Source organism: Opisthorchis viverrini (genome assembly GCF_000715545.1).
Source record: "Opisthorchis viverrini unplaced genomic scaffold opera_v5_106, whole genome shotgun sequence".
In the NCBI taxonomy this organism is placed as follows: Eukaryota; Metazoa; Platyhelminthes; class Trematoda; order Opisthorchiida; family Opisthorchiidae; genus Opisthorchis; species Opisthorchis viverrini.
The window spans coordinates 4,656-31,178 of record NW_008751768.1 but is presented as its reverse complement, the minus strand read 5'-3'; the positions used below and the strand labels follow the sequence as shown (position 1 = coordinate 31,178).

Genomic DNA, 26,523 nt, shown 5'->3' with positions numbered 1-26,523 from the left:
TTGCACATCTTGTCGTCATTTAATCGAGAGGAAGACATCGATGCGTCTATCCTGATTCCGTGGGTTGTTAGTTGTACTTGGCAATTTCATATTGTTTTGTGTAAGGCCAAACTGGTTTATCACCATACAGATAATCTGAGGACTGAGGAAGAGTGATAATAAAACAGTCTACGTCATATATTTTGAAAAAATCCCTCACAAACCCACATTGTTTTTGTGCAATATTAACTTCTTTCCAACCGATATCGCCCAAAAACTCAGTGCGAGGATGATGGTGTCATACGCATTCTACAAAACTCACTTTCCAAAATCTATACGGGCAGATGCCGAGAGTATCGAATACGATTCTTGTTGTTGTGAATCGGAAAGTGAAATGTAGCTAATGATTGCAAAAAATCCCTTTTTGACGAATGTGATCAAGTGCTTGCACCAGGTCAGTAAGTTACCTTCTGTCCGTATGGCGTTTCCCAGTCCGTTGACGTAAGATTTGCCGGCAGAGTTTCTTGGGGAGGGAGGTGGAGTACCGTTGAGCCTCCTTCCTTCAATTCCATTAGGGATGGTGTGGCTGCGCGTTTTGATAGAGCCGGAATGTGGCGATTCGATAGAATCCTCCGACGGGTCAATCAGCCCGGCATCAGATTCGTTTTCACTTCTACTCACTTCAGCCTCATACGGATTATTCGGAATTTCTGACGGGATCTCAGCGGAAAATGTGACATCCGGAAGGCGCATCACCTTCTTTTGTCTCACCTCATTTGATTTACTAATTAGTAATTTATGTGCGACCCCATTGAGCACTTTGTTTGTTTCCGTATTAGCCGCCTCCCGATGGGGATTTATTAGCGACAAGTGTTCAGCATCCAGACCCACTAAACCAGTTTTTCTTGTTCGACCAACAGCAGCACCATTCGATAGTATTTCATCAGGTGTAGAATCGATGACAATACCTTCAACTTCGGTCTCCGTTCGATCTGTTGATTGTGCCTTCTGCAACTGTAGCAAGGGTACCTTTATTTTCCGGACCAATGTTCCGTCTGCTTTGTCGCTATCCTTTCGCGTTGGGGTACTGCAAGCTGAACTGAATGCATCGCCTTTTTGTTCGTCTTCCGATGCTTCATCTGTTAAGTCTACCGAGGCGGAGCCATGGGATAGCGAAGATTCGGTTGGGGTTTGGCACGAACACTGAAAGTCCTCTTTCAATATCTCATCAAACCGGCGCCTTTCGCCAGAAACTTCATCAACAAAGGTAAAATTTTGATCGTGCCCACAGACGAAGTAAGTCTCCATCTCTCCTTTCCCCTAAATAAGAAATGAAGTTTTCACTGTGACGTAAACAAGTAATACGAAATAGTGCAACGCTGCATAGAGTCGTGTTGATTAATGATCATCTACAACAGATGGACAGTTAGACATTAACGATCTAAGGCTGCACAGTCATTAGACTTATCATAAAGAAATAATAAGCAGGATGGAAAACGAACCAAGTGCAAACCTACCACATACATTCTGAGGTTTCCAGGACTCATTCACAAAATCTGGATAGATCAGAATAAGTGATTTGGCAAAACAAGCTTCAGTTTAATGGTTGTCACCAAGCTGGAACATCGAGAACTCACGTTAAAAGTTACAGAATTTTGAGAATAAATGGGGAAAAAGAGTCACTCGGTTCACCTGAATAATCATATAATTGTTACTTTTGGGGACGATGGTGTGCCGACCACTGACATACAAAGGTTCAAATTGTTGGTCATGTGAAGGGATGTGGGCAGTTCTGTCGGTGAAGCCAACCTATACTGAAAAGCTAACAAAAAATGCATATCCGTTCTAGGCTTATTGTGTCATTAACTGTGCACACCTCACAAAACTGCAGGAATTTCGAATCTGTTGTCTCCCGGCTAGTGTTTCGAGCAAGACACATGTTGACTTGCTCTTCAAACTACCAACAGTGTATAAGTAGCTGGGAGGTGGGGTAAAATTCAGCCGATGTAAAAGTCATTATGGAGACGTCTTCAGACTGCCAGTCAACATGTGGTGTTGTGTGATGTGGATCCCGTGATCAAAGGACGATCTGCATTTCATCTTTCCTAAGTGAAACTTAATCAGAGTGCTGAGTGGCTGTTGGCCGAACGGTTAATTGTTCAAACTACTAATCGACAGGTCTCGGGTTCAAAATTAATTGGAGTCTCGTAAAATTTGTACTGCTGTTGAATTACAGTAAGTGTGAAACGGCTGAACGGTGCTTTCAGGCTTTGCGGCATAGGGTAATCTCAGTTGCCCCGCAGAATTTCCGTTACAATTTAAAATATCGCGTTACATTCTTACGATTGTGTTTTATTCGGTGGGATTCTAACGCCATCGGAAACTGGCAAACTGGGATCGACTGGCAACCGGCCAAACACAAGACCCCCATCCTGGAGGACTCTTGAAAGCACACTGTCTAGACTTCTGATTCTGTGCACTTATTTCCAATGAAATCCTCTCTACGAAACCAGACATTCATTTTACAATTATTTCTTTATTTACCTGTGAGCCATTTGTCACGTATTACGTGAGCCGTGGTTATGAGAAAGTAGACAACAAAGATCTGAAGGCGTTTCACTTACGGCGGTTGCAGATGCCATGCATAAAGCCGCACATCAAAACAGACCACATGGCAACCTGGCATGCACATCCTTTGGGATTCAAAAGTATGCCACTTTATTGCGATAGGTGTTCCAAGTAAGTTAACGTGATTCCATCCTTTCGGATTTGCGCGTTCATCCCAACTGTCACATTACAGCCGAAGTTCACACAACTTCCAACGTTCGAGAACCTCGTAGGTTCCTTTTAAACCCAAGAAGAAAGGATTTAGGTCAACCCATTCAGGGGCACTTTCGCCTTCCTTTCCTCCTTGAAGTCAACTGGGTTTTCTTCAACATCCATTCAAACGCCGGATTTTCTAAGACCGTTCAGCGTTGACCTTATTATTACGTCTGTTAGAAATTCATCATTGAAAACCGCCTTTCATAAGAAAGCTCTTAAGGGGCTCTGCATACAGTCCCACACGCACAAATCCAACAACTTAAAGACTATTTCTTACACAGGGAGCAATGTGAGTCAAGAAGAACGGACTAGCCAGCAGAATCCAGTCCGCCCAGAAAACGATAAAACATCGTGATTTTTCAGTTGCCTGTGAGTGAACCGCCTTTCTAGCACCCGAAAGAGCATGAAAAGTAGTCAGTGCAACTTTGCGAGGCTAAAATCCACACTTGCGCCAATACTTCATATGCTATTGTGAAGCGACTGATGAAAAACGGCTCAAATAATCGCGTCACGAGAGGGTTAAAAACCATTCTACTGTGAATGCCACATTCACTATGGACCTCCTTTCTGAATACAGATATCGGGTTTTTTAGTACTTGATTTGGGAAACCATCCCTTTCAACTAACATGTATCCATGTTTCAATGACGGCAGTCCACACATCCAAAACATGATACACGGCGACAGTGGTTTATCACTCCACGTGTAAATTTATGGCTTTGCGAAATGCACCGGACGATCCAGCTAAAGACATGGTCTACTTCAAAATGCAACTCATAAACCAAGCATGTGTCCGAGCCATTCTTCATTTCCTGTTTTAGAGCTGGGTACATCGTTCCGTACACTACCGGCTCCTTCAGTTCGATATCCTTCTCCTAAACAGCCAAGCAGAATAAGCTAAGTTCATCAGCAAATGTACCAGTCATTGACAGACTAATCAACACAGTGTGTTGTGTTTCCTCGTACTACACCACAAAGTTCTAAGCCAACCTGCTCATACTGAAAGGCAACGGCATTAAGGTAAGTAGACTGAACTGGCGCCTCGATGGTGGAACATTGCCACAGGTTAACTGTAACTGAGGGATCGATACAGGAAACGTCGTTCAACAGAACAAAATCGTAACGAAAGTATGTTCGTATCGTAGCTATGAAAGGCAGAGAAAATAACCTCACCTTAACCACGGTTTTCCCACGTAGCTCCACGATATAAGGGTATTTAGATAGTGCTTCAGCAAATGAATTGCTCACATGAATCTTGTCAGGCTGGAACGGAAATTACGAATAAAGATGAAACACGTCGTCAAGGACTTCGCTGTTCATGAAGCAAGAATTGATACAGGGAATGTGGTTTTTCGAGCCCCTATGGGGATGAGTTCACGTCATCATCTGTCTACTGAAAACACGCATGATCAAACAGTATTCATTGAAAGGACAAAAATATCTCTAAGTGCTGTGGTTTGTGCCCAACTACTCAGTAGAGATTAACACATCCATTTTTAACTCCAGTGGCTTTGCAGAGAGCAAACGTGTAAGAAACTAAATGCCACGATCGCTAGACAAATCAAAATCCATCTTATCTGAAAGCAGTGGTCAACTTTTCATAGCGGCTTGCACACTGAAATTTATAAGTCCCTGCGACGTCTCCATTTGTAATCAACGCAGAACCTTGTATAAAGCTTATAACTTCTTTTAAACCGCAGCCAATTGCACAGAATAGTTTATTGCTGGACACACACGATAAAGAGACGTTGTTACAAGATTCTGAGACATCGTCAACGCGGCCACAAAGGGAACAGCGTTGCACTTACTAAAACTGGATACATCTGCTAGTCTTTTTATTGAATATATTGGCAGTCAAACTTATTAGAATAATCCACACAGTGGGACTTACCACACCCGTGCTCATCATTCGACTGGCTGTATTCACTGTATCACCAAACAGACAGTAGCGGGGTGTTTTGTAGCCAACCACACCAGCAACGATAGGACCGGTATTGCATCCCACGAACAACTGTACGTGTTCGGTCAAACTATGTCTTCTTTCATTTGCACTCTTTTGAGCTGTTTGAGGCCAGGATAAGCCATGCTGTGTAGCGACAATCATTTCCATCGCCATTTCAGTAATATGCGCTGCATGCATTGGTGTTCGCTGAGGTGCACCTGAAACCAACATGTAGCTATCCCCAACGGTTTCCACCTAAAACGGAGAGAAAACTAGTTAGTTTACTGCGCGAAGGAATTCCAAGTTTGGAGATTAGTAAGTGCTACCGATAAGAAATCACTAATGAGGGGCGTTAGTGAATTCCGTAAATTCCATTTTTACACCTTAATTATATGCGCGAAAAAAAGACAAACACTACATTGTCGTTATTATCTTTCTTGAACCCTCTAAAGTACACCTTTAAAGAATACAGGTTTATATTTGAAACTTGAGACTCGTCCAGCTGTTTGTGTGGCATAGGGAAGATCTTACTGGGAGCTTGTGAAGAAGTGGCTATACAGGGTCCTGAGGGCGTGGGGAGTACTTTGTATTGATTACAAAGAGTAGCCACGCCATCAAAAATTATTAACAACGAAGAAAAACCCTGTAAGAAGAGAGGATTCCTCTTCATCCTTCATGACCTATAAAACTGGATGAAAAGCCCTTGCACCGGTCTGATATCTCAGTAGCAATTTCGCATCCCCCGGTGTCTAGGCACAACGTTAAAATATACCTTTATAGTTTGCAAACTTTATTTATCTTTCGTGAAACATGCATTAAAGCTTAATTTTTTAACATGGGCATAACTATGACCTGACATTCTCAAAGAAGTGTTCAACTGTCATATGCTCCTGAAGCAATGATCACCGTAATCGCTGTAATCAATCTTGTGATCTCAGTATCATTGACATAAAAAACGCTGGAGAAGACCCTTGTGTACGTTTCTCGACCATCATTCATCAAAATTTACGCTGAAACGAACGGCCACAATTTAGCTTGGAGCAGTTGCAATCGAGCCCACGTACAGCAGAGAACATACAAGGAGCTACCCATCTTGTGCGAATGAATGGCTAGCATGAAATGTAACGTGCTTTCTCTGTTCTAAAGCTACGCGGGACCAAAACAGGAACATACTGGATTGCTGGAGAGTAAACCTGTATCAGCAGTGAATTAAATCAATGGTCTCTCAAACAGGAATCAATATGGAGATAAGAGCAATACTAGCAAGATGAAATATACCGAGTATGACATCACGCGAAATACAGCAAAGGTTGATGGCGGTTTCGCTCACAGATGGATAGATGAGTAGATAGATAGATAGATAGATAGATAGATAGATAGAAGATAGATAGATAGATAGATAGATAGATAGATAGATAGATAGATAGATAGATAGATAGATAGATAGATAGATAGATAGATTAGATAGAAGATAGATAGATAGATAGATAGATAGATAGATAGATAGATAGATAGATAGATAGATAGATAGATAGATAGATAGATAGATAGATAGATAGATAGATAGATAGATAGATAGATAGATAGATAGATAGATAGATAGATAGATAGATAGATAGATAGATAGATAGATAGATAGATAGATAGATAGATAGATAGATAGATAGATAGATAGATAGATAGATAGATAGATAGATAGATAGATAGATAGATAGATAGATAGATAGATAGATAGATAGATAGATAGATAGATAGATAGATAGATAGATAGATAGATAGATAGATAGATAGATAGATAGATAGATAGATAGATAGATAGATAGATAGATAGATAGATAGATAGATAGATAGATAGATAGATAGATAGATAGATAGATAGATAGATAGATAGATAGATAGATAGATAGATAGATAGATAGATAGATAGATAGATAGATAGATAGATAGATAGATAGATAGATAGATAGATAGATAGATAGATAGATAGATAGATAGATAGATAGATAGATAGATAGATAGATAGATAGATAGATAGATAGATAGATAGATAGATAGATAGATAGATAGATAGATAGATAGATAGATAGATAGATAGATAGATAGATAGATAGATAGATAGATAGATAGATAGATAGATAGATAGATAGATAGATAGATAGATAGATAGATAGATAGATAGATAGATAGATAGATAGATAGATAGATAGATAGATAGATAGATAGATAGATAGATAGATAGATAGATAGATAGATAGATAGATAGATAGATAGATAGATAGATAGATAGATAGATAGATAGATAGATAGATAGATAGATAGATAGATAGATAGATAGATAGATAGATAGATAGATAGATAGATAGATAGATAGATAGATAAATAAATTGAGAGATGGATAGATAAAAAAATAGTTACATAGAATGGATAGGTCGATGGAATTGGTTGGTTGTTTGATTGATGACTTGACTGATTTTTGACTCTTTGATTGGCTGAGTGGTCGACTGAGTGAGTGAGTAGAGGAATGAATCAGTGGGCGAGCAAGTGAGTGACTGGTTAAATGAGCCGGTGACGGGGAGGCGGGCGGTCAGCCGTGGTTTCTTGTAATAATGTATTTATTTTCCAAAATGTCGGTACGGTGGATTAGACTTTTGGAGCCAACAGGCTTGTGTGAACATCTATGTCTTTCTTAGCTCTGAGTGTTCAAGACAGCCTCACTTGATTTTTCGGACATTCGAAGTGGATTCGACAATATTTTGTGCCTCAAATGAGGAACGGAATTTGGAAGTTAAATTTGAAGCTTCTCAGCGAAGTATGGAATTTGTATGTATATAAAGAACAGGAGAATTCCTGAAAAAGCAGAGTGGTAGACAGTACCAAAAAATTTTTTTTTAGTTGCTTAGTTTGATTGGATACAAACCCTACTGGATGTGAAGATAAGGTTCGTCAACAACTCGTTGCACTGAAGAAAAATCAACTTTGGAATAATTATGTTTTAAAGATTTCTCATGCCTAATAAAACAGTGTCCGTTTACCCACCTTGTAGACTTTGTGTGATTCTGTCAGTGCATCGAATATCGTGTACATATTGTTCAATAATTGGATCACCTCCTCCACACTGATTTGCATGCATTTGGCTCCAAAGTTCACCACTTTCGTGAAACACACGCTAACGGATTCAAACGTCTAAAAGAAGTGATAACAAATACATTGAGTAACTCGAAGCTTGCGAATTATGAGACGAATATGGTCTCCACCGGATTTATGTTGCTTGTTTCCGCACTACATAGAACCCCTTGTGACCTAACTGAGCAGAAAGATCTCTATCAGCAAATCAGTTCGTGGACAACTTTTTACAGATACCTGTCGCACCAACTGAATTAGTCTGTCAACTCGAGTCTGTTAAAACCTAGGAAACTGTTCTGCGTACCACAGGTGTCCACTGCACCCATGAAGATCATCCTTGTCTTATAGGAACCTTCGTTCATTTGTTGGCCGATTACTCGTGGTTTGTAACTAGTGTAGACCTCTTTGGGAAGGCCAAAGCGCTTATCAACTGATAAGCAACAATACTAGAAATAGCTGAAAAATTTCGGCGCACAGTTTAATTAATGCTAACTTTTGAGGAAAAAAGATTTGGTGTTTATATGCATGCAGCTATCACAACCTATAGCGTATCAGTTATTCCACATTACTCCAACCCCATGTTACTGTATGCCTTTTCGAAATTCATATCTCATTTTCACTTGCATGAACATGTGGGCTCACTCAACTACCTCATTTTGTGGATACACCAGTGTATCTCTAGATCCGGATAAAACTCTTTTACTTGTCATTCCTCAGCGTATGAAGGTAGTTGGTACTTCAGAATTTTTGGGGTAGATGGAATTTGTTTTGGAATCGACTCAGTATATATTAAATAGACAGAAGTGTCGAAACCTAACATCCAGGTCAGAGTTTATTAATTTAAATAACGTGCGGAAAATATGGCTGAAACCGGGATGCAATTACTTTAAATCATGAGGCAACCCTTGTGATCGCATTCACTAACTACTGGCCTGACGAACCTGAATTGTTTCAAGCGCAGGTGTGCCACTTCGCAGCTTTTGGGCAACACCTTTGGGAATGCATTGATACAGCAGTTCGTCTGTTATCTTGCGCATTTTCTCCACGCGTTTCATGCTCTTCTCTAGCTGTTTACTTTCTTCCAGTTGCTACAAAGAAATTAGGAAAAACGTGAAGGCAATTACTTGTTGTAAACTCAGCCACTACGGAGCGCTATTTAATACTATAGAGGAAGAATATGACAGCATCACTACGTTTGGCAGCCTAAATGAAACAAACCCAGTTAAGTAAGCATAAGAAGGTTGATTGTCATCTAACGTAAGAACTACAATCAGAAAATTCCTATTCCACTTTGTGTTATCAAGCTCTTAGGGGAATCGATCGAGGGGACGGTCGATTGCTGTAATCACATGTTGAAGAAAAAGTTACACGATGTTGCGAAAAGTTCTGAAGCCAACAGATGGTTAAACAGAAACTGTGTACAATAAAATAGTCTGGAAATTTCCACCAGTAACTTACTGAACATTTCGATTTTTCATTATTCCTCGTTTATGTGTAAGTCAAACCAGATACTGAACAGAAAAGATAGCATATCAAAGCCCATGTGGTTGTTGTGCCAAAAGAAACAAGAAATTTTGCGCATTTTGGCTGTTCAAAGCCCATAATGCCAAGCAAAATTTTCTTCGTCCTCAACGCTGTTGTTTGTGTTTGCCAATCAACTAAACGAACCACAAGAGCAAATAGTGTCAGGTAGATTAAATGACCCGCAACTTCGGTGGAGCACCTTGTAGTAGCACGTGCAACAGGCTAATCACCGTCCAGTTCTATTGGATGAATAATCCTGTCTTTGGAGGCTCGGGTTCTCAGCATTCACAAATATATCCCCCTGAAGAGACAATTAATCCAGTAACTGAAAACTCTTCACAAGATTCTGAGTTTGAATTGACGTAAGTGCAGTTGAGCCTCTTGGAAGGAGACTTACAGTAGAATCCAATATCCAGAGGAGATCATCGTTGACTGAAGCCTTTTTAATAGTATTTTCCCGGCTAACTAATTGTAACAACAAGGAGAGTTTACTTCAAGCCCACTCTTACCAGAAGGGCTAGTACATTATGTTAGTTATTCAGGCTATTGTAGTTTCATATGATACCTCATAAGGATCGTTCGATCGCGTGGCTCGGACAATAGCTATTGGTCTGGTCGTGGTTCTCTGAACTAAGTTTGATGAAGCTTTGTTACAGTTCTGTCTGATGCACAAGTGACCGACAAAATAATGATCATACCTTCTTGAAAAGCTTCATCAGTTCATCGGATTGCTGATCGCCGCTCAGGATTATGTCACGACTTCGATCGAACAAGTTAAGGTCACTGATGTAAAGACCACAATCGGCCAGCTGCTTTGTGTCCCTCAGTCTGTAACAAATAGTCAGGTAAATATTTGCATTTTAAGGATGGTAAATAGAGTACTTTGTGTAGAAGTGATGACATTACCTCTCAAAGTCGCCAACGCATACAGCAATTCGAAATGAGTAGAATGTTTTTGCACTTCCGAACTCAACCCTGCAAACCAAGAAGTAACCTCACCGCACGAAATCTGTGCACAAATGTGGTGGCTTAACTTTCATTTTGAAAGCTATGAATTGGAACAAGCCTATAATATTGTCGATGCTCCAATGTTTTTAGAGTCATCACATTATTCTTAACGTTGATTTGCCTAGCACTGAAGTGGCTTGAAATTTGAGGTCCTTAGAACGAATCCTGTGGTAAGGTAACACTCCCACCAGTAGGCCAGTTCCATTGTTTTCAAATTTATTACTAACGAACTTCTTCGGAATAGAGCATGCTTGGATGAAGATCATTCTATGCAAATATGATATGCTGTAAGCTGATCTAGTCACTAAATTCTTTCAGGCATGGTCAACATCGTTTGAATGCAGCATAAGAAACATATCCAGTCGCTCTGATCAGCTCCGAGAACAGGGTTGATTGGCGTCGAAAGAAAGATTGCGTTAAAGGAGAAAATAAATGCTAGCTGCTCAGGTAAGTCGAAAAGCCGGCGTTGGACAATGCTAATTTAACACAATGCTTGTGAGTATGAGCCACAGAAATGTTAAAGCGCCATAAGAACCAAACTGAGCTTCGTATTTTTTTTCCTGAGTATCCGCTCTAGGCTACGTATGAGTTATTTTGGCATGACCTTTAAGCCCATGGTAGTCGACTGTTCGTATGATCGTTAAGATCTGGAAAGCGAATACGTCTCTGGCCCTCTATGTATGGGGAATTTACTTATACTGGGGAGTATGTCCTTAACGTAATAGTTACCAACTGAAAGTGTTGTGAGCAGTTGAGATCGTCAATGAAAAAAAGAACGACAGAAGCACTCCAAGACCATGGAATATGCCCAACAGTACCTACTAGAATCACTTGGATAATCCTTGAAATCAGACGCTCTGTGTCCAGCAGCACCCCAAATACCATCTCTATTGTTGAGTTGCTTCTAATTCAGAGAGAAAGTACTCCGAAATGCAAACATGCCCAACCCAATGCACATGACGGACTCCTTCGAACGTTGAATACTTGATTCCACACAATCAAACCTTTGGTCAGTCCCATTATAGGACCCTATTTTGCAGGAATGGGCACTATGAACAGAACTCATGAGCAGAAATGAAGTATCGGCTACTGTACTCCCACGCAGATAAACCAGTCTGGTTCGAAGACAGCGCTCAGCAGTAAATGTGATGCAGACCCACCAGAGTGAAGTCTTTTTCCAAACGACAAAATCAGATGTAATCAGTTAAACCGTCTACGTTTATTCATAGCCACACCACTCTCGTTTGAACGACCGTGTTCCTGTTCTGGCGTAATTATTCCGGTGAGTCCACACCAAAGGGAAGCACTGGACTCGAGTTCGCTCTTATTAGAGCTCATCAGCAGTGCGTATCCAATGGCCGTGCCGGGATTTGAACTCCGAACACCTGACATGCGAGGCGAGCGTGTAACCACTACTGAACCAACACAAGTTGGACGCATCTGAATTATCACGTCTGAACAGGCGAAAGTGTTCACACTTGAGCGATGTGATTGGTGTGCCCCACTCGTTTAGTTAATCAGAAACCGTCAGAACGCGGTCAGCGAAATAAACCAATAGCTAAAAAATGGAATGAAGCTCTGTGTACGCTGGCAAGAGCTTTATGATTCTTCGGGGCCAAGAAGACCAAATTTTCGCCCCCGAGTGAAATTAGGTCGGTCTAAAAGCTGTTTTGCACTGTAAGATGCTGTTTACGTGGTATGGGTCATTAGAGATATGTATTTTCCAATGTGACTCTTATTCATTTATCCCTTCTGCAGAAACTCTGGTAGTACTCTCATTTCATTCGGTTGCAGAAATTCAGAGATACTGGCCACTCACCGAGTGAAAAATTGGAGGGGATTTCACCATTCAGCAGATGAAATGAGGCCAGCAGTTGCGTTAGTGAATAAATTCTAAAATTACTGAGTAGGAGCCCAAAGACCCTTGGGCCGAACAAAAAGCCAGATGCTGAAAGAGTATTGCTGTTGGATTCAGATGTCCCAGGTGATGTGCAGCATCGTGGTAGCAGTCCCAATGACAGACTTCTTGTTCGCAAGCAAAAATTATTGGGTTTGAGTACCACCCAAGTTGTCCGAGGTATCCGTTCTTGGGTTCCTGGTTAACATTAAAACTTCCCAACAATTGTTCATGCAGTACGGAATTACATTTGTCCAGGGATTTTCATGTTGAATCTCATCTAGCCTAAACCAAGAGAGGTTTCCGAATGACTAACAGGTTATGATCTTGCACGATAGTAAAGCATCAGTGCAAACACTGATGCTGCTGTCTTTGATGATGATGATGATGAGGATGATGATGATGATCTCCTTGATTTTCAATGAAAGCAGCCCGATGATGGAAGCATAATAAGAACGAAGCCACGTTACTTGACACAACAGCTGAATATTAAAAGTAACTTGATTATTTGTGTATGTAACTTTGGTAGTTAAGTTAATCCAACTAGTTGCTGGACTGTTTGTCACCTGTTTGGTCCTGAGTTGTCAGAAAACCTAGCTGATGTTCGAGCCTCTGCTGAGTAGCACACAGAAAATGTGCTACTTATTTGAATGCTGAAAGACTCCGTCTGAAAATTCCTCAGCAACAAGAACAGGATCCTATATCCTATCTTGGTAACATGCAGATAGCACGTTGTTTATTGAAATTCTACGATAATTTTATTCGATAGCAGTCACACGATCCCCCAAAATTTCTGAAAAGAAACCGTTTAATCACAATCAGTCAGTCGATGAAACATCACTGTTGTCAAACATATTGGTCAATATTTACCAGTGTTTGATAAGTGAACCAACTGATGACCAAATCACACAATTTATCCAGCGAATATAGTATTTTGTCGCCTTAGTTCCTCGTTACAGGAAGGGTGATGTGCTCTAAAAAATATCAAAATGTCGTGATGAGGACATCATTCTCTGGCATTATGCCGGTGTGATTATATGCAATCCAGATATTTAAGTATTTAAATGAATGGATATTTATCCGGGGTAAACCAAGGATTTAAAAAAAACGCCAAATGACGCAATAAATATATATTTTTAGTTTAATATCCTCCAGACTGCTAGTTCGTGAACGAAATCCTAATAGCGGTTTCAGAAGGATACATATTTTAGAGCAGTAGAAAAATTTATAACTATTTCCATGACAACTAATAGCCTCAATGGACTCTTAGCATCACGTACCTTGTGCCATAAACAATCAAAATGCACTTCATCCCAAGCGAGATGCAGTCTGAGGGGTTATCCAAGAAGGAATTGTCAATTTTCCTCTTTGAGAAAAAGCATAATGTGAACTTTCGAAACAGGCTTGTATCATGAAACAAATGCACACGTTTTACAAATAACGCTATTAAAGCATCAGTTATTGCAAGCAAAACCTGCAGAGATAGTCAGCATAAGCCTAAAAATTTCAGACTCCGGGCTAGCAGGAATAAATTGTCAGCCTAAATGGTCACCTATTTAAACTGAAAGTACCAACCACTTACACAGGTGTTCCAAGAAACAATATCATATTCCATTCTTCAATATAACACATCTGTCCTTTGAATTTGCACGCAGCTTGTGAAAGTGAAACACCACGTCCAGCATTTTCTGCAGCAAGGAAGAGTTTTTTACATTCTTTGAAAGCTCTTTGATGCAGCCAAGTGACTTTGGTTCATGAGAAATGCAATAAAGTTATCACCAGGTATCTATCATAAGAGTTGCTGTTGTCTCAAAAAATTCTACAGTTATGGAGAGAAAAAACATTAGGAAACATCGGGCGGCATAGATCATACTCAGAAGATAAACCGATGTTGTGCATTCTATGAAATACACAACTCATGAGAAACCTCCAAATTCTGCCTTACCCAACGAGCAAAAAATTACTTTGGACCCCTACGGTGAAGCTTGTTTCGTGGTACCCCAGTTCGTAAAAACTTTTGACGTTTCTTCTTTTTAGATGGATTGATGAGTTCCAAGGACTACAGTGACCATGCAGAAGAGGCGCTGTTTATTTGAAGTGTATTGTAATTTATATCTGAATGCCCATCAGAAAGGTTTCGTTCAAAGCTGTGTTTTTTTGTTTACGTTCATCCATTGTGGTCATCAACTGAAGGATTTCAAGTTGCTGTTGTGAATCACAATTAATTTGTGACATATACACTATTATTATTAATGATAATTCGGACTACTTTTACATCGAAGAGGAGTGTTCTTCTTGTTATATATACGAACTGTTAACCTTGTGGTTAACAGCCGATGGTGTACCTGAAAGCACTAGCCATTCGTGGGAGTCAGCACCATCGAAAGCTGGTTACATTCATGACGCATGTGGTAAGTTTGCGGAAGGTTCGAGTTAATCTACATAATTCAGATATTCCCATTTGATAAGCTATTGAAAAGACCATAAAATTGACTGATTCTCCGTGAATAAAGAGAAGAAATTGCGCAGTTCACGGCTGTACCGAATTGTGGTCACCTGGTTTAAAATATACACTGTTTCATAGACAGCTTTCTGCGTTTATGTATGCGGCACAATCACTTGATGCTTGTACCACAATTAAGCTTATATCAGGACCAAATTGTGTGACAACGAATGTGTGTAGGAACGACTTTCTTCCCATTGTTCTGGTGCCTACGTGCTGGGAACCATATGGAAGAATATGTTTTTCGTACATACAAGAACTTGCGGTGATCCATTTTGTCAAACGGTTGGGAGATAAAGGTATGCTAAAATATCAAATCATGAGCATTGATGGAAAACAGTCATAAGTTGAAGTGAGACACTCACTTTGAAGATTTACATCCGAGACGAGGACCAATTCAAAAGTGTTGTGGCGATGTAGTTTTATCTGATTGAGGAATAAAAAGTAGAATATAGGCTGTCATGCAGGGCCAAAAATCAGTTACAAAATGAATTATACCGAGGGAAATTCCACTCTTTTCAAAGCCTGGTTGACTTCTCATATTGTTTTTAGTGTTTAACTGCGTAGTAAATACATTTTCCACTGATAAACTGCCTGAAAACATTTTTGTTGATAAATCTGCGAACGATTCGGACAAGCGCGATCCTGGAAATAGGCATAAGGAATACATTGTGGTTGCAATATAATTACAACTACGATTAATTCCTCCACTCTGTAAAGACTCCCAAAGGTTTTGCTTACTAATTTTGTTATTATGAGTACTACTACTTTCGTTGTTCCGACACAATACAGAAATAAACAGGTTGAACCTTTTCATTACTCTTGTGCAATTTCGAGGGTCCATTCGAGTGGGTATTTTTCATTGCTTCTGATATGTTACGAAAATGTTCTTTGAGTGGTGATCATTAGAACGGCAGTACATCAGTGGTAGGAACTGTAATGCAACCATAGAAAAAGAAGGCCCTAGTGAAGGAAAAAAAGTATGAGAGGGATAGGGACTAATTGTAAATGGCCTTGTGTTGCTAGAAAAAAGTCCAAGAGCAAGGCATGCACACTTTCCAAACATATCTGAGTATCACACTGAAGCGTGACCTAACTTTCGTTGCGGACCTTACACAATACAAACGGGCGCGCTTCAACTAGTCATTCTGGACAGGTAGCGGCAAGCTTGCCATTGAGCTGGGCCGTCTGTAATGTTCCACATTGTCTTCAACGACGCACAAGAAGAATCACATGGACACCAACGTTCATATCTCTTAGCACTCAAGGCCGGAGCATTCGCTTACAGTTCGCTTGTCAAGTTATGGCTTGTCCTCTATAAACTTCTGGTAAACAAGAGTTTGGAGTGAAAAACACGACTGTCCTTCGACGGTCGGTGGTTTAACATACTAAACGCTCCAACAACACTAACCAGACAAGCATTAGCCACGGCTCAAGCGAATCTGACTCACTGACCAGTACTCACTCATGAACCGTTTTATCTTACTGACAAGATAAAGGATCGTGAACTCACCTTGGACCTAGCTGGCATTGAACAGCAAGTCTACTAAGTAATAGTGTGTCAGTGTTTAACTCAACACGGTTCACATGTCTGAATCTGAAGCGGAGTGTGTTTAGGCAAAAAATTACACTTCACGCTGAAGTGCAGACAAGATTTTCAAGTCACAATTCAAACAGTACCCCATATTTATGTTTTGTGACCTTAACAACAACGTAATCAGAGGATCAAAGGTATGGAAATAGAGTAAAAGTTGTCAAAAAATTCGGCGCATACCTTACCTCCGAGAAGGTTAGATCAATCTTAGGACGATGCAGAAAAAAAATATCCGTGAGTAATTTTTCGACAACAACTGCTCCAAATTGGTTGTAACCTTCTCCAACACTTGTAATGTATAGATTCTCTGTGAATAACAAGTGAAATCGAAAGAGCCGGAAGAAAGGCTGGCTGCAGATATGCAAAGACGCACTCGAATCATGCTGCGTTTTGTCTATATCTTTGCACTTTCCTTTTGGCCATTCTCCCCCTTTGTTTGTGATCCGGTATATATATTTGTGCGTAGTTAGCTCTTTCACACAGTCAGTTATTTCCACCTCAACATCAAGGTCGTACAGTAAGGCTGCAATTGCGGTCAGCTGACCCCGGANAGAGTTACGTTGCTCACATAGACAAAAAACAAGGGGGTGTCTGTCATTTCTGCAACAACGAAAGAAGGCGGTTTTATCCGAGGATAACTGAACTGCAAATGATAATGCAAGTCGTCTAGCTCATTCATGAACTGTGGGAATCCCTCGCCAATAACTCGAAGTAAACTGTAATATCCTGAATCGGTGAGGTAGTGCGTGAAGAAACAACCGTATTCAAAAAATATATCATCTTCTGATAAATCAGTGATTTCAGATACGTATGAAACGAGTCGCGGTAACAAAGATTCCGGGTAAATCTGCCGTGTTTGTATCACTTTCCGTTTTCCAGTAACATGAAGGATTGCGCTCCACCAGAGTTCCTCGCTAAATGCTTTGGTCAGATATTGTTTCAGACCCTCGACCAGAACTCCGTACATTGCTTCACTTTTTCATATTGTTGTCTCCTTAACAGAGACGCACCATTTATATACGTAAAATCGAGCTCGGCCGCATGTCACTACCTTCGTTGAATAAAACGAAGTAAGAGTGCATCGTACGTCGTCGGTTAATTGACTTGGATCAATCTGACTGGTGCACAGTAAACATTGAGAAACGCCCCAACTTCTTCGGTTAAGTAACGTGTGTACTTTAGACGGTAATAAAAATGCTAGCACGGATATGTACGTCTTGAGATGTGCGTTTAACTTTCGGTGTTTCATGTCCCACCTTGTCTTGAGAGCTCACCCGGGCGTTGCGCTTGTCACAATAAAGTGCAAAAATTAATAAACTCGATGTAGCCATCACTCATTCTTTCGAAGAAGATAATGAAATATAAGTGAATCGTTGTACATTGTTGTTATCCCTCACATAAAGTGGTTCTCCTAGGGAAGCATTTTTTCACATCTAATCGTTTTAACGCCCTTGTTGTACTTTCCAAGTCAAGCAAAACATTCATTTCGAATGACAGTTTACTAACACATACTACGGTTAGTAGTACATCACAACAATTTCCGATATTTCTAGCTCATACCATCGCAGGCATTCGACCAAATCAACCTGCGGTAAAAATGATTCAGGCATGGGAAAAAAGCGAAAACCCTGAACGAGCAATGGTCCACGGTTGTAAGAGGTTGTTCTAATGCAGTTCTAGGATTCACCTTCTAATAGAATCACTTGCTGCACTAGGTTTGGTTGTATGGTTTAGCATAAGAAAAAACGGTTTTTGGGAGCTTAGAAGGAAGATCCTTAGGTAAGAGGTGGACGACATCTTGAGCGGCGCCACAGCAAAATTCGGATGCCCCGCTTACATTATGATATGCAGTAAGTTATTCATATACGGCAGTTTAGAAAAGCGACAATGCAACATCCTTGTTCATCCCTCGCTTGCAGTGTTCATCGAAGGCCCACCGGGCATTTGACGTTGATTAAAGCGTTATTTTATGGAAAAACCGTACTTTTCTACTCTACCTGTTATCCCGATCTAGTATGGAACAATGCTTAGGCCAGTACCTCTACCGAATGAATCAGTGTCGAACTGTTGGAGTGTTTCCCAGAAGAGTCAGATGCCACATATACCGTATGAGTTATATACAAATCTTTTCGGCGGATCATTAGCAAATACAGCAAAGTCAAGTTTGTCTAAGTTTCCGTTTCAACTGTTAATCCTGTATTTGCATGGGCTGACAAATAGCAAGCTCGTTGATTAGTAGGTTGCGTTTTGTTTGGCACCACAGTTTAAGTTACCTTCGTGTGCGTACCATCATTATCATCATCATCATCATCATCATCATCATCATCATTATCATCATCATCAAAGACAGCTACATCAGTGGTGACATTGATGCTTGACTGTCGTGCACGTACCACTCACGGAGAAAAACAGTCAACTCCTATTTTCACTAACTTTACCCTTCTTGCAAGCTTATCTGCACTGCACTCAATTGTCATTTTTGTTTTGTACCTGTAATGTTTCTTTGGGATGTTCAAGACATCCAATTTTTGTTTTATTTTAGTCCATTCATGTAGTGCGTCACAGCGTGGCTTTTCAAGTAAACCAATGGCACCTTTTCAGTTCTTTGGTTTCTTTACTCATTTTCACGTATCCGGTATCATGTTTGTAAAAACACCGAAATAATCGTCCAGTTCTGTTCAGAGTAGCATAAATAGGAAAAAATGTGGAAATAAGCGAAAATGAAAGCTGCGGAAGCGAAAATCAGCGAAGTGCAAAAACACAAGTTGTGTCTTTTAATAGGTGGTGTAGATGACAAGATAGCCTAGTGGTTCACGGAAATGGCGTCTGAATACAATGTTAAGTCAACACGTCAAACGGAACTAAATATAGTGGTCACGAGAGAGCACCGGACAGTAACAAATTGGGTGATCGCACAAAGAGGATCCGAAGATAACCAGCAGAACACTTCTTTATAATGTTTCCAGCAAGGTAGTAAAAGTATTGAAACCACCAGGCCAGAATCACAATTATGGTTTTGAGCACCTAACAGTAATCAATCACCGAAAGGCACTATATACTATTTGACATGCGTGTTAAAATCAGTTTGGGATGCTGCCTGGATGGATACCAGCGGCCATTCTCGCGAATCGTTGAACACCGCTTGAAACTCTGCTGCACAGCAATGAACTAGGGTACGGCAGAACAATTTCTGATTGCAAAAAGGAAATGGTTCTGGACCACTACGCCCCGGATGCCCTATTTTTAACAAATGAAACAACTTTCTTCCAACTTGGCTTCTTTTTACCTGTATAGGACCATCTGTCCTAATCAGGGGTCTTTGGCTCATGGTGAATTCTTGCTAAAAATGTGCGCGACAACCTCTTATCCGTTAGGCACAATAAATGCCAAAGGGTAATCCTGCTTGTATACCGAACGTGGCACCTCGCATTAGTGTAGAACAAGTTGTAAGTGGACTTTTGCTTATGACGATAAATTGCGTACAAATCCTCGACAGCTTGTTTGTAAATATTGACAAACAAAGTATTGGTTTGATGGATAAACTGCTCGGCTTTCAGACAAAAACGATCGCTTAAATAAAAAAGAACAAGGAATTCAAAGTTGCCATCGTAATTCGACGTTTCAGTGAACACCAACACTGTTAGATGAATGACGCTCTTCCAAGGGTCTGAAAATACGTATGGAAAACAAATAAAATAACTCATAGGTCCAGGGCCTTTGTAGTCACTGATCCCATGGGCCCTGTGTTAGGAGTAAAGTTTCGTAAAAGGCCTTGACCCCAAGGAGAAGCGAAACCATCCATTGTGGACGCTGTATTGTTGGCAGCAAATGTCTGCGTAGTGATGATGTGAGCGTGCCTGACAATATTATCAGAGTGCCTGCTACCTGTTGGTGGTTTTCTTACTGATAAAACATGGGCGCACCAGATACGTTCCTAGTCTTCCAGACATGGGTGTGCCCGTATGACTACAACCCCAAAGCGGATCAAGGAAATGGGAGGCCCCTAACTAAACTCCTCATACTGCTCGTATTCTATTCCTTGTTTGCCGAGATTCTCAGTTTGCCGCATATAAAAACCCTACATATGTCAGCTCAGAGTTTTCCTGGTCCCGATTTTGTTTACTTGACCATCATGAATTGGAACAACAAGATCATAGACGTAGATGAGTATCTTTGCACTAACACTTACACTCACATCAGTACATCAAATTTGTCGTATTATTCTGGTGTACGAGGCATTGTAGCTTGCCCTGTCTGGACAAACAACCTACTGATAGAAGGTTTCAGATAACGACCGTGCCACGCCTAAGGCCATTAGTGGCTTGCAGTGCAACCATATACACAATCGGAGGTATGAATACATGCATACTAAGGTTGAGTATTTTATGGGAAATAAGTAAAGAATGGGTCTACAGAGTGCTAATCAAAACCCCATGTCTCTTATTGTCAACGCAAAACTCAAAAACAAAGACGTTTCACTTCACTGGACGTCGGAAAGATACAAACCATTCGGACTGACTGTGGGCGATGTCTTCAGCCATTTATAAACAATTGCTTCGTTTGTTTTTCAGCAAGTAAATGATAAAAAGACCATTGACTGATTGCATTTTTCGTGAATGGGTTTCTGAGTATTTTCTGGAGCCTATGGGATTCACTAAGTGAACAAAGCCCAGTAAAGTGTAGTAAAACACTGTTATACAATTTTATACTTCGGTCAAGTCAAAATTTTCTTGTATTTTTTGTTAATTGTGTGGCAAACGAAGACCACACCGAGAAGCGTAAACTTGTTGTCGCGTTAATCCATTAAAACTGTTAACTCCGAAGTAGAAACAGACACAGTGGAACGTTCTCACTATGAATAAACCAGATTCAATTTCCAAGTAACTACATTCGAAATCCTAATAAAGTCTCCAATTAAACTGCGTGGATTTCGTAATAACAGCCTAAATTCCTTCAGATAAGTGAATGGGAGTGAGTAATACCGCGGTTGCGTAGTACTGTGGTCGATTTCATGAGGTCCTAGAATATGTCACCGTATTTGGTGTCCGTTAGTTCCCTGAGTAACAACTGCTCAGAGGAACGCGTGTCTCACTTAAAGTCTGTCCTCCTTTGGAGAGATGGGCCACGTATCAGTGCTGTACCTTGTTGGTGATTGTTCAGTTTTATTTTTCGAATGTTTTGAAAACATTTGATACGATCGACTAGAGGTATTCATCTCATGTTCTTTAGCCTGCTTAACTTTCCTTGGTTGACTATACATTAGCACAGTTACTCCTACATGGGAGGTTTTCTCCTTCAGAGTGACCTGCAGTGGATCAGGGACAAGTGAGATATTCGGAAACGGAACCATGCCTGATGAGTTGTTGCTTCACTTCAAATGATGTTCGATTCAGTTTGACTTTCTCCCTAGTGAGTGCTGCACTTTACTGACTACCGATGCGTGGTCAGCACGTGCAATGTGACACTACGGAAGAGGTCGAACTATTCTGGGGCTTGTCAGGAAAAAACCTACTTCCATAAAATTTACCGTGTTGCAAAACTGAGATGTTGCATTTCTTTTGCATGCAAAATAAACCTTATCTGTTTCCATTAAACTTGTCTCGATGCTGACAATGCTCCACAATCTCGTTTCAGCAAGGCATCTAGACATCCGTCTGCCGAAACCTTTGAAAAAAGTTACAACAATTCCACATCTAATCTTGCGACACCACAATAAGGGGTCGGCCGATAGTACTGAGGGTAATCAAACGTTGTGCAAGAGAAAGCAGATTCACCAGGAACCATTTGATTAAATATTTCCAATGATGTCAATTAATGAGGTCCGACTCCAAACACATTTTCAACATTCAGGAGCTCCGTGTGGAAATCTGCTCGAAGAGTGTTAAAAAGATTGAGCGCTTTAATTTGAGTTTTCAACATCCCCATGCTGTCCTCGTTAATTTGGGTGACAGAACAGGACAGTCTACAGCAATCGCGCAGGAACTGAACAGTATTCAGTCGGATGTAGGTGTGATTTGACCGAAACCTTGTTTGACGCCCACATAATCGGCATTGCAGATTGTGTTGAACGCCATTTTTTTCAAAACTATTAACCACTTCATTCGCGAGTATATTGCAGCGAGGCAATCAGCGACTGACTTCAACGCCATTTTTTATCGTAAATGCTTGTGCGATATTTCAACTCAGCATGTACCACGACACAGGAACAGAGTGTGGTGAGGCGACTGAAAATAGTGGTCTTAGACAAGATGGATCGGCTTCATATTGTTCGAAAATCAGGCAACACGATGCATTTTAGCACAAGTAAAACCTCATTAGCTTCCCCATTGCGACATTGTGACCACCAAGGCTGTTGTGTGTCACGTTACTAATAAAAACATCTTGAACGAGACATTTATTTAAGACTCCGTCGGGGTTCTATGTTGAGGTCAACCTAATCTACGCTGACTATCTATCTTCACATTGTATTAGTTTGTTTCCTTCTCAAATTCAGCCGCCCAAAGTTTCGGCATGGGCGGGCAAAGTATATGGAACATCATTTTATAATTAGCCCCGAGATAGATACTCACTGTCACCTCTACAAGATGCTGTTTGTTCTTCGTTTATATTTTCATGATTTTGTGTAAATTCAATTGGAAAACCTACGGGAAATGAAGAAATTATCCCCAAATAAGAGAGTAAGATAAGCTAGTAAGTGAGAAACCAACCACCCACAAACAGGAGTCATCGTATCCATCCGACCAACAAACGTAAGAAAATTGAAGTAGGTGTCGGTATTTTTGAGTGCACTACCGGCTTAGCGGCTTCATACGCTTTCCAAACACTAGCTTACTGCATGTCTCTTCAACGACATACTATCTCTGCGGTTAGACTGATTTAGGGACCTGATTTGTTGTACCTAATTTGTTGTCACAATTAACTTTGAGTTCAAATGAATACGATATAAAATCTCGACAAAAATGCTGATCCGTATTGCTTTTGATTTTGTCAGAGCTTTCTGAACTAGCAATAAAATAATTTGGTACCGTGTTTAAATATTGACAACTCGGATGAATTTATTGGTTGGAGACAACATCAGTGCACACTGCGTACCCCTCGTATGGCGACCAAACGTTTGCAAACCAGTTGCCCAGCTCGGCGAACAGATCAACAGCCACCTGATCAACAACCAATAATAGGATATCGTAATTTCTTGAAAAGAACGCAAAAAAAGCGCACAACCAACTGCTTAATCTACAGCCTTAGCCTGATGACCAGTAACACTCTATCGCTGTAAATAAGCTCACTAAACTGGTTGGATTCATCGGAAAAATTGAGGACTTCAGTCCTTCGAGGAAGCTGGAAAATAAGTACGTCCGATTCTCAGTGAAATACGAGAAAATTACTCATACGAGTCAAAAACAACTAGATGAAGCACTACCGGAAAAGGTTGTTTTGAATCAATCATTTTGGGCTCGTTGTCAGTGTGATTTATAACAAGAGCATTGTCATAGAGCTCAAGTTTGTACCAGACTAACCTGATCCTTCATAAGCAGAGATAGCTCACGGGATACGAACCGTCTGGTCACAACTGAAGAGTCGGCCTCTCTTGGAGGAAGCACTCTCGACTGCATCAGCGAGTAACACTGTACGTTTGGAAGCAATGTTCAATGCGGTGGATTCGTGGACCGTAGTTGTTGATTGCGTGAGCTATCCAAGTCCCTTTGTTGCTAACGGAACCGTGCCGTTACATTACGTCACACCATTAGACCAGATCTATGAATGTGGTGGTGGCTTCTGGAAAGGGCTCATTAGGGGGACCACAGTATGACATATGCAACTAGTTTATCCTTCACATGTTTATAGAAACCATAGCCTTATTCTATGTGACATTTTACTCTGAGCGACCACCCTGCATTGCGACAGACATGAATGCTTGCGTGATATTTATTTCCGAAAATGAATCTCATCTGTGCCACAAGCTGACAACTTGGTACTCTAACAATTAAACTGGCTCTAATCTTTCAACATCATTTATAAACTTGAATAATTGTGCATGTTTCCAGACAAACTTTCAAAAACGACCCCTTCTTACTTCTTCGAAAGTTGCGTTGATGTATGGTCGTCCGATCAGGAACTTTTCACTAAACACAGAGCCTTCCAGTTCATTGTCGAATCGATTAAAGGACTCACTGGCCCGTTGAATTATCATGGTTGGGGTGATTAGGATAAAAAATGAGACAACGCCAAAGAACTCATCACTGTGCAAAGTTGGGCTCCATGTGGGCAATGTTGTCTGCGTATAGTCACCTCCGGGAAGACCCCAGGTTTTTCCATCATGGGTGATTTCATACATTACGTGATGCACCAATCCTTCCATCCGTCGAGAAATGAGTGTGACGGTTATGTTAAGGTTGAAAAATCTTTTGGCCAAATTGACCAACTGTCCTCGGACATAATGCTCATAGCCCACTCGTTTTGAAGAATAGACCAGTTTTATCGAATCAACTGTTTCCGTGACAGTGAAGAACGATGGTGGTCGTATCTTCGGATAAGAAAAACGCAGATGTTCATGTAGATTGTCCAAATTGCGCAGGAGGTGTATAAAACTTCGGCCCTGAACACGCAACAATTTCTCGTAGCCATACTCCACGGTAAACGCAGCAAAAGATAATCCGTTTTGATAACGCAATTCTTCCACGCTCCGACCAGTCTCTTGGCTCAAAGCCACCATTAGCCGCTCGATGATAGTTTCGGAATAGATTTTTTGCGTTTGATAATCCAGTGTTGTCAGACCAGCACGAGCCACCACGAGGGGCCAAACATGTTGACCGTAATAGGTTTCAATAAAGTGTTGAACGCCCACAATAAGGAGACCGTACATTTCTACCGTAAAATGGCGTGAGTGGTTTTGCTAGGCATGAGCAGTTTATCAGCTCAGTGTGTATTATTATCAGCTCTGAATGCTGATTGGTCGTTTGGTGCTCCAACTTTCTCCATCACTCATAAGCACGTCGATAGAGTAAAATGGACATGGCTACGCAAAATGGACTGGCATTATTTGCGAAACCCGAATGATGTTTTTTTATGTTTCTGGTGTCAATCAAGGGAAGACGCACAGGATTTGGTCATTATTGCTTAGTCATAACATAACAATAAGCGCGCTAATGGAGTTCTAGATAGAAATCACAAATACATTTGCGAGCTATTTGGACCATTCTGTAGGACTAAAGCTTTCATATTTTTACCTTCTCTTACACTAGTCTTTGTGCATTGAATGCTTTTGCGACTTATTTTTTCATGCGTTCTTCTCGGACAGTAGTAATCAAGGGCAGTTAAGAAAGTAGTCAGAAGTACTACTATTTTTTATATTCATGCAGCATCAGGCGGGCTAAAACATCAGACAGCACTCCCTCCATAGTACATAGAGACGCAGGAATCAGGGCAACTGTGGTGTGCCACAATTTGGTGGCAGGTGACAGTTAGCCTTTGGATAAACTAATAACACTATAGTCCACAAGATCAGCCATTGCCCGAAGTTGTTGAACTATTGGTTCGACTTCCAATTCCGCCTGTGTTCTACTGCTAATAATGGGGAAGGTTGGAAAAAATCTGTAAGCTGACGGAAGCAGTAGCACTTGTGAGTTTCAGTGGTTCTGGAATCATATTGCTTGGGACAATAGCTTAGATGAAACATGCCTTCAAACGTCTAAAAACCAAAGTATAAATCAAAGCATTTCTAAGATTTCATCATTGTAAGAACAACACTTGGTTTCCTGGCTGGTACATGTGAGATATAACTAGACGTAGGAATTTGAGAAGATAACCAGCAGTGCTGGTGTACGGAGAAAAGCCCTTCGCCGCGAAGTCGTTTAGTAGCAAACACCAAACAAACAGTTACAAGCTACTGGACAGAAAAATAAACGTCTCATATGCACCTTGTTTTTCAAAACTGAACATCCTCACGCGTCTTCTTGAACTTTCGTGGATATTCATTGACTATCACCGCAATTGTAAAGAACGCTGCCAAGCAGTTCCTCAAGTTTTGTAATAAACCCCACCATCCATTAGACGCGAGGCGGAGATTTCCGATAGCCCCAAGCTACTCGTTTGCCTCAGCAGTAGTATCCGTTGTCACATTAGTATTCCCCC

General features: G+C 40.7%; 1 protein-coding gene across 1 annotated transcript; it reads right to left on the bottom strand.

Annotated features, from left to right (window-relative positions):
- Positions 1–1,319: 1,319 nt before the first annotated feature.
- Positions 1,320–25,255, bottom strand: T265_05742 (hypothetical protein; the record flags this gene model as incomplete). Its single annotated transcript, XM_009170822.1, has 12 exons — positions 1,320–1,388; positions 3,975–4,064; positions 4,693–4,998; positions 7,780–7,926; positions 8,808–8,954; positions 10,089–10,218; positions 11,609–11,902; positions 13,878–13,983; positions 15,164–15,224; positions 16,578–16,931; positions 16,952–17,338; positions 24,467–25,255. 12 exons carry the CDS (start codon positions 25,253–25,255, stop codon positions 1,320–1,322), a joined length of 2,880 nt encoding a protein of 959 aa, XP_009169086.1.
- Positions 25,256–26,523: the final 1,268 nt, after the last annotated feature.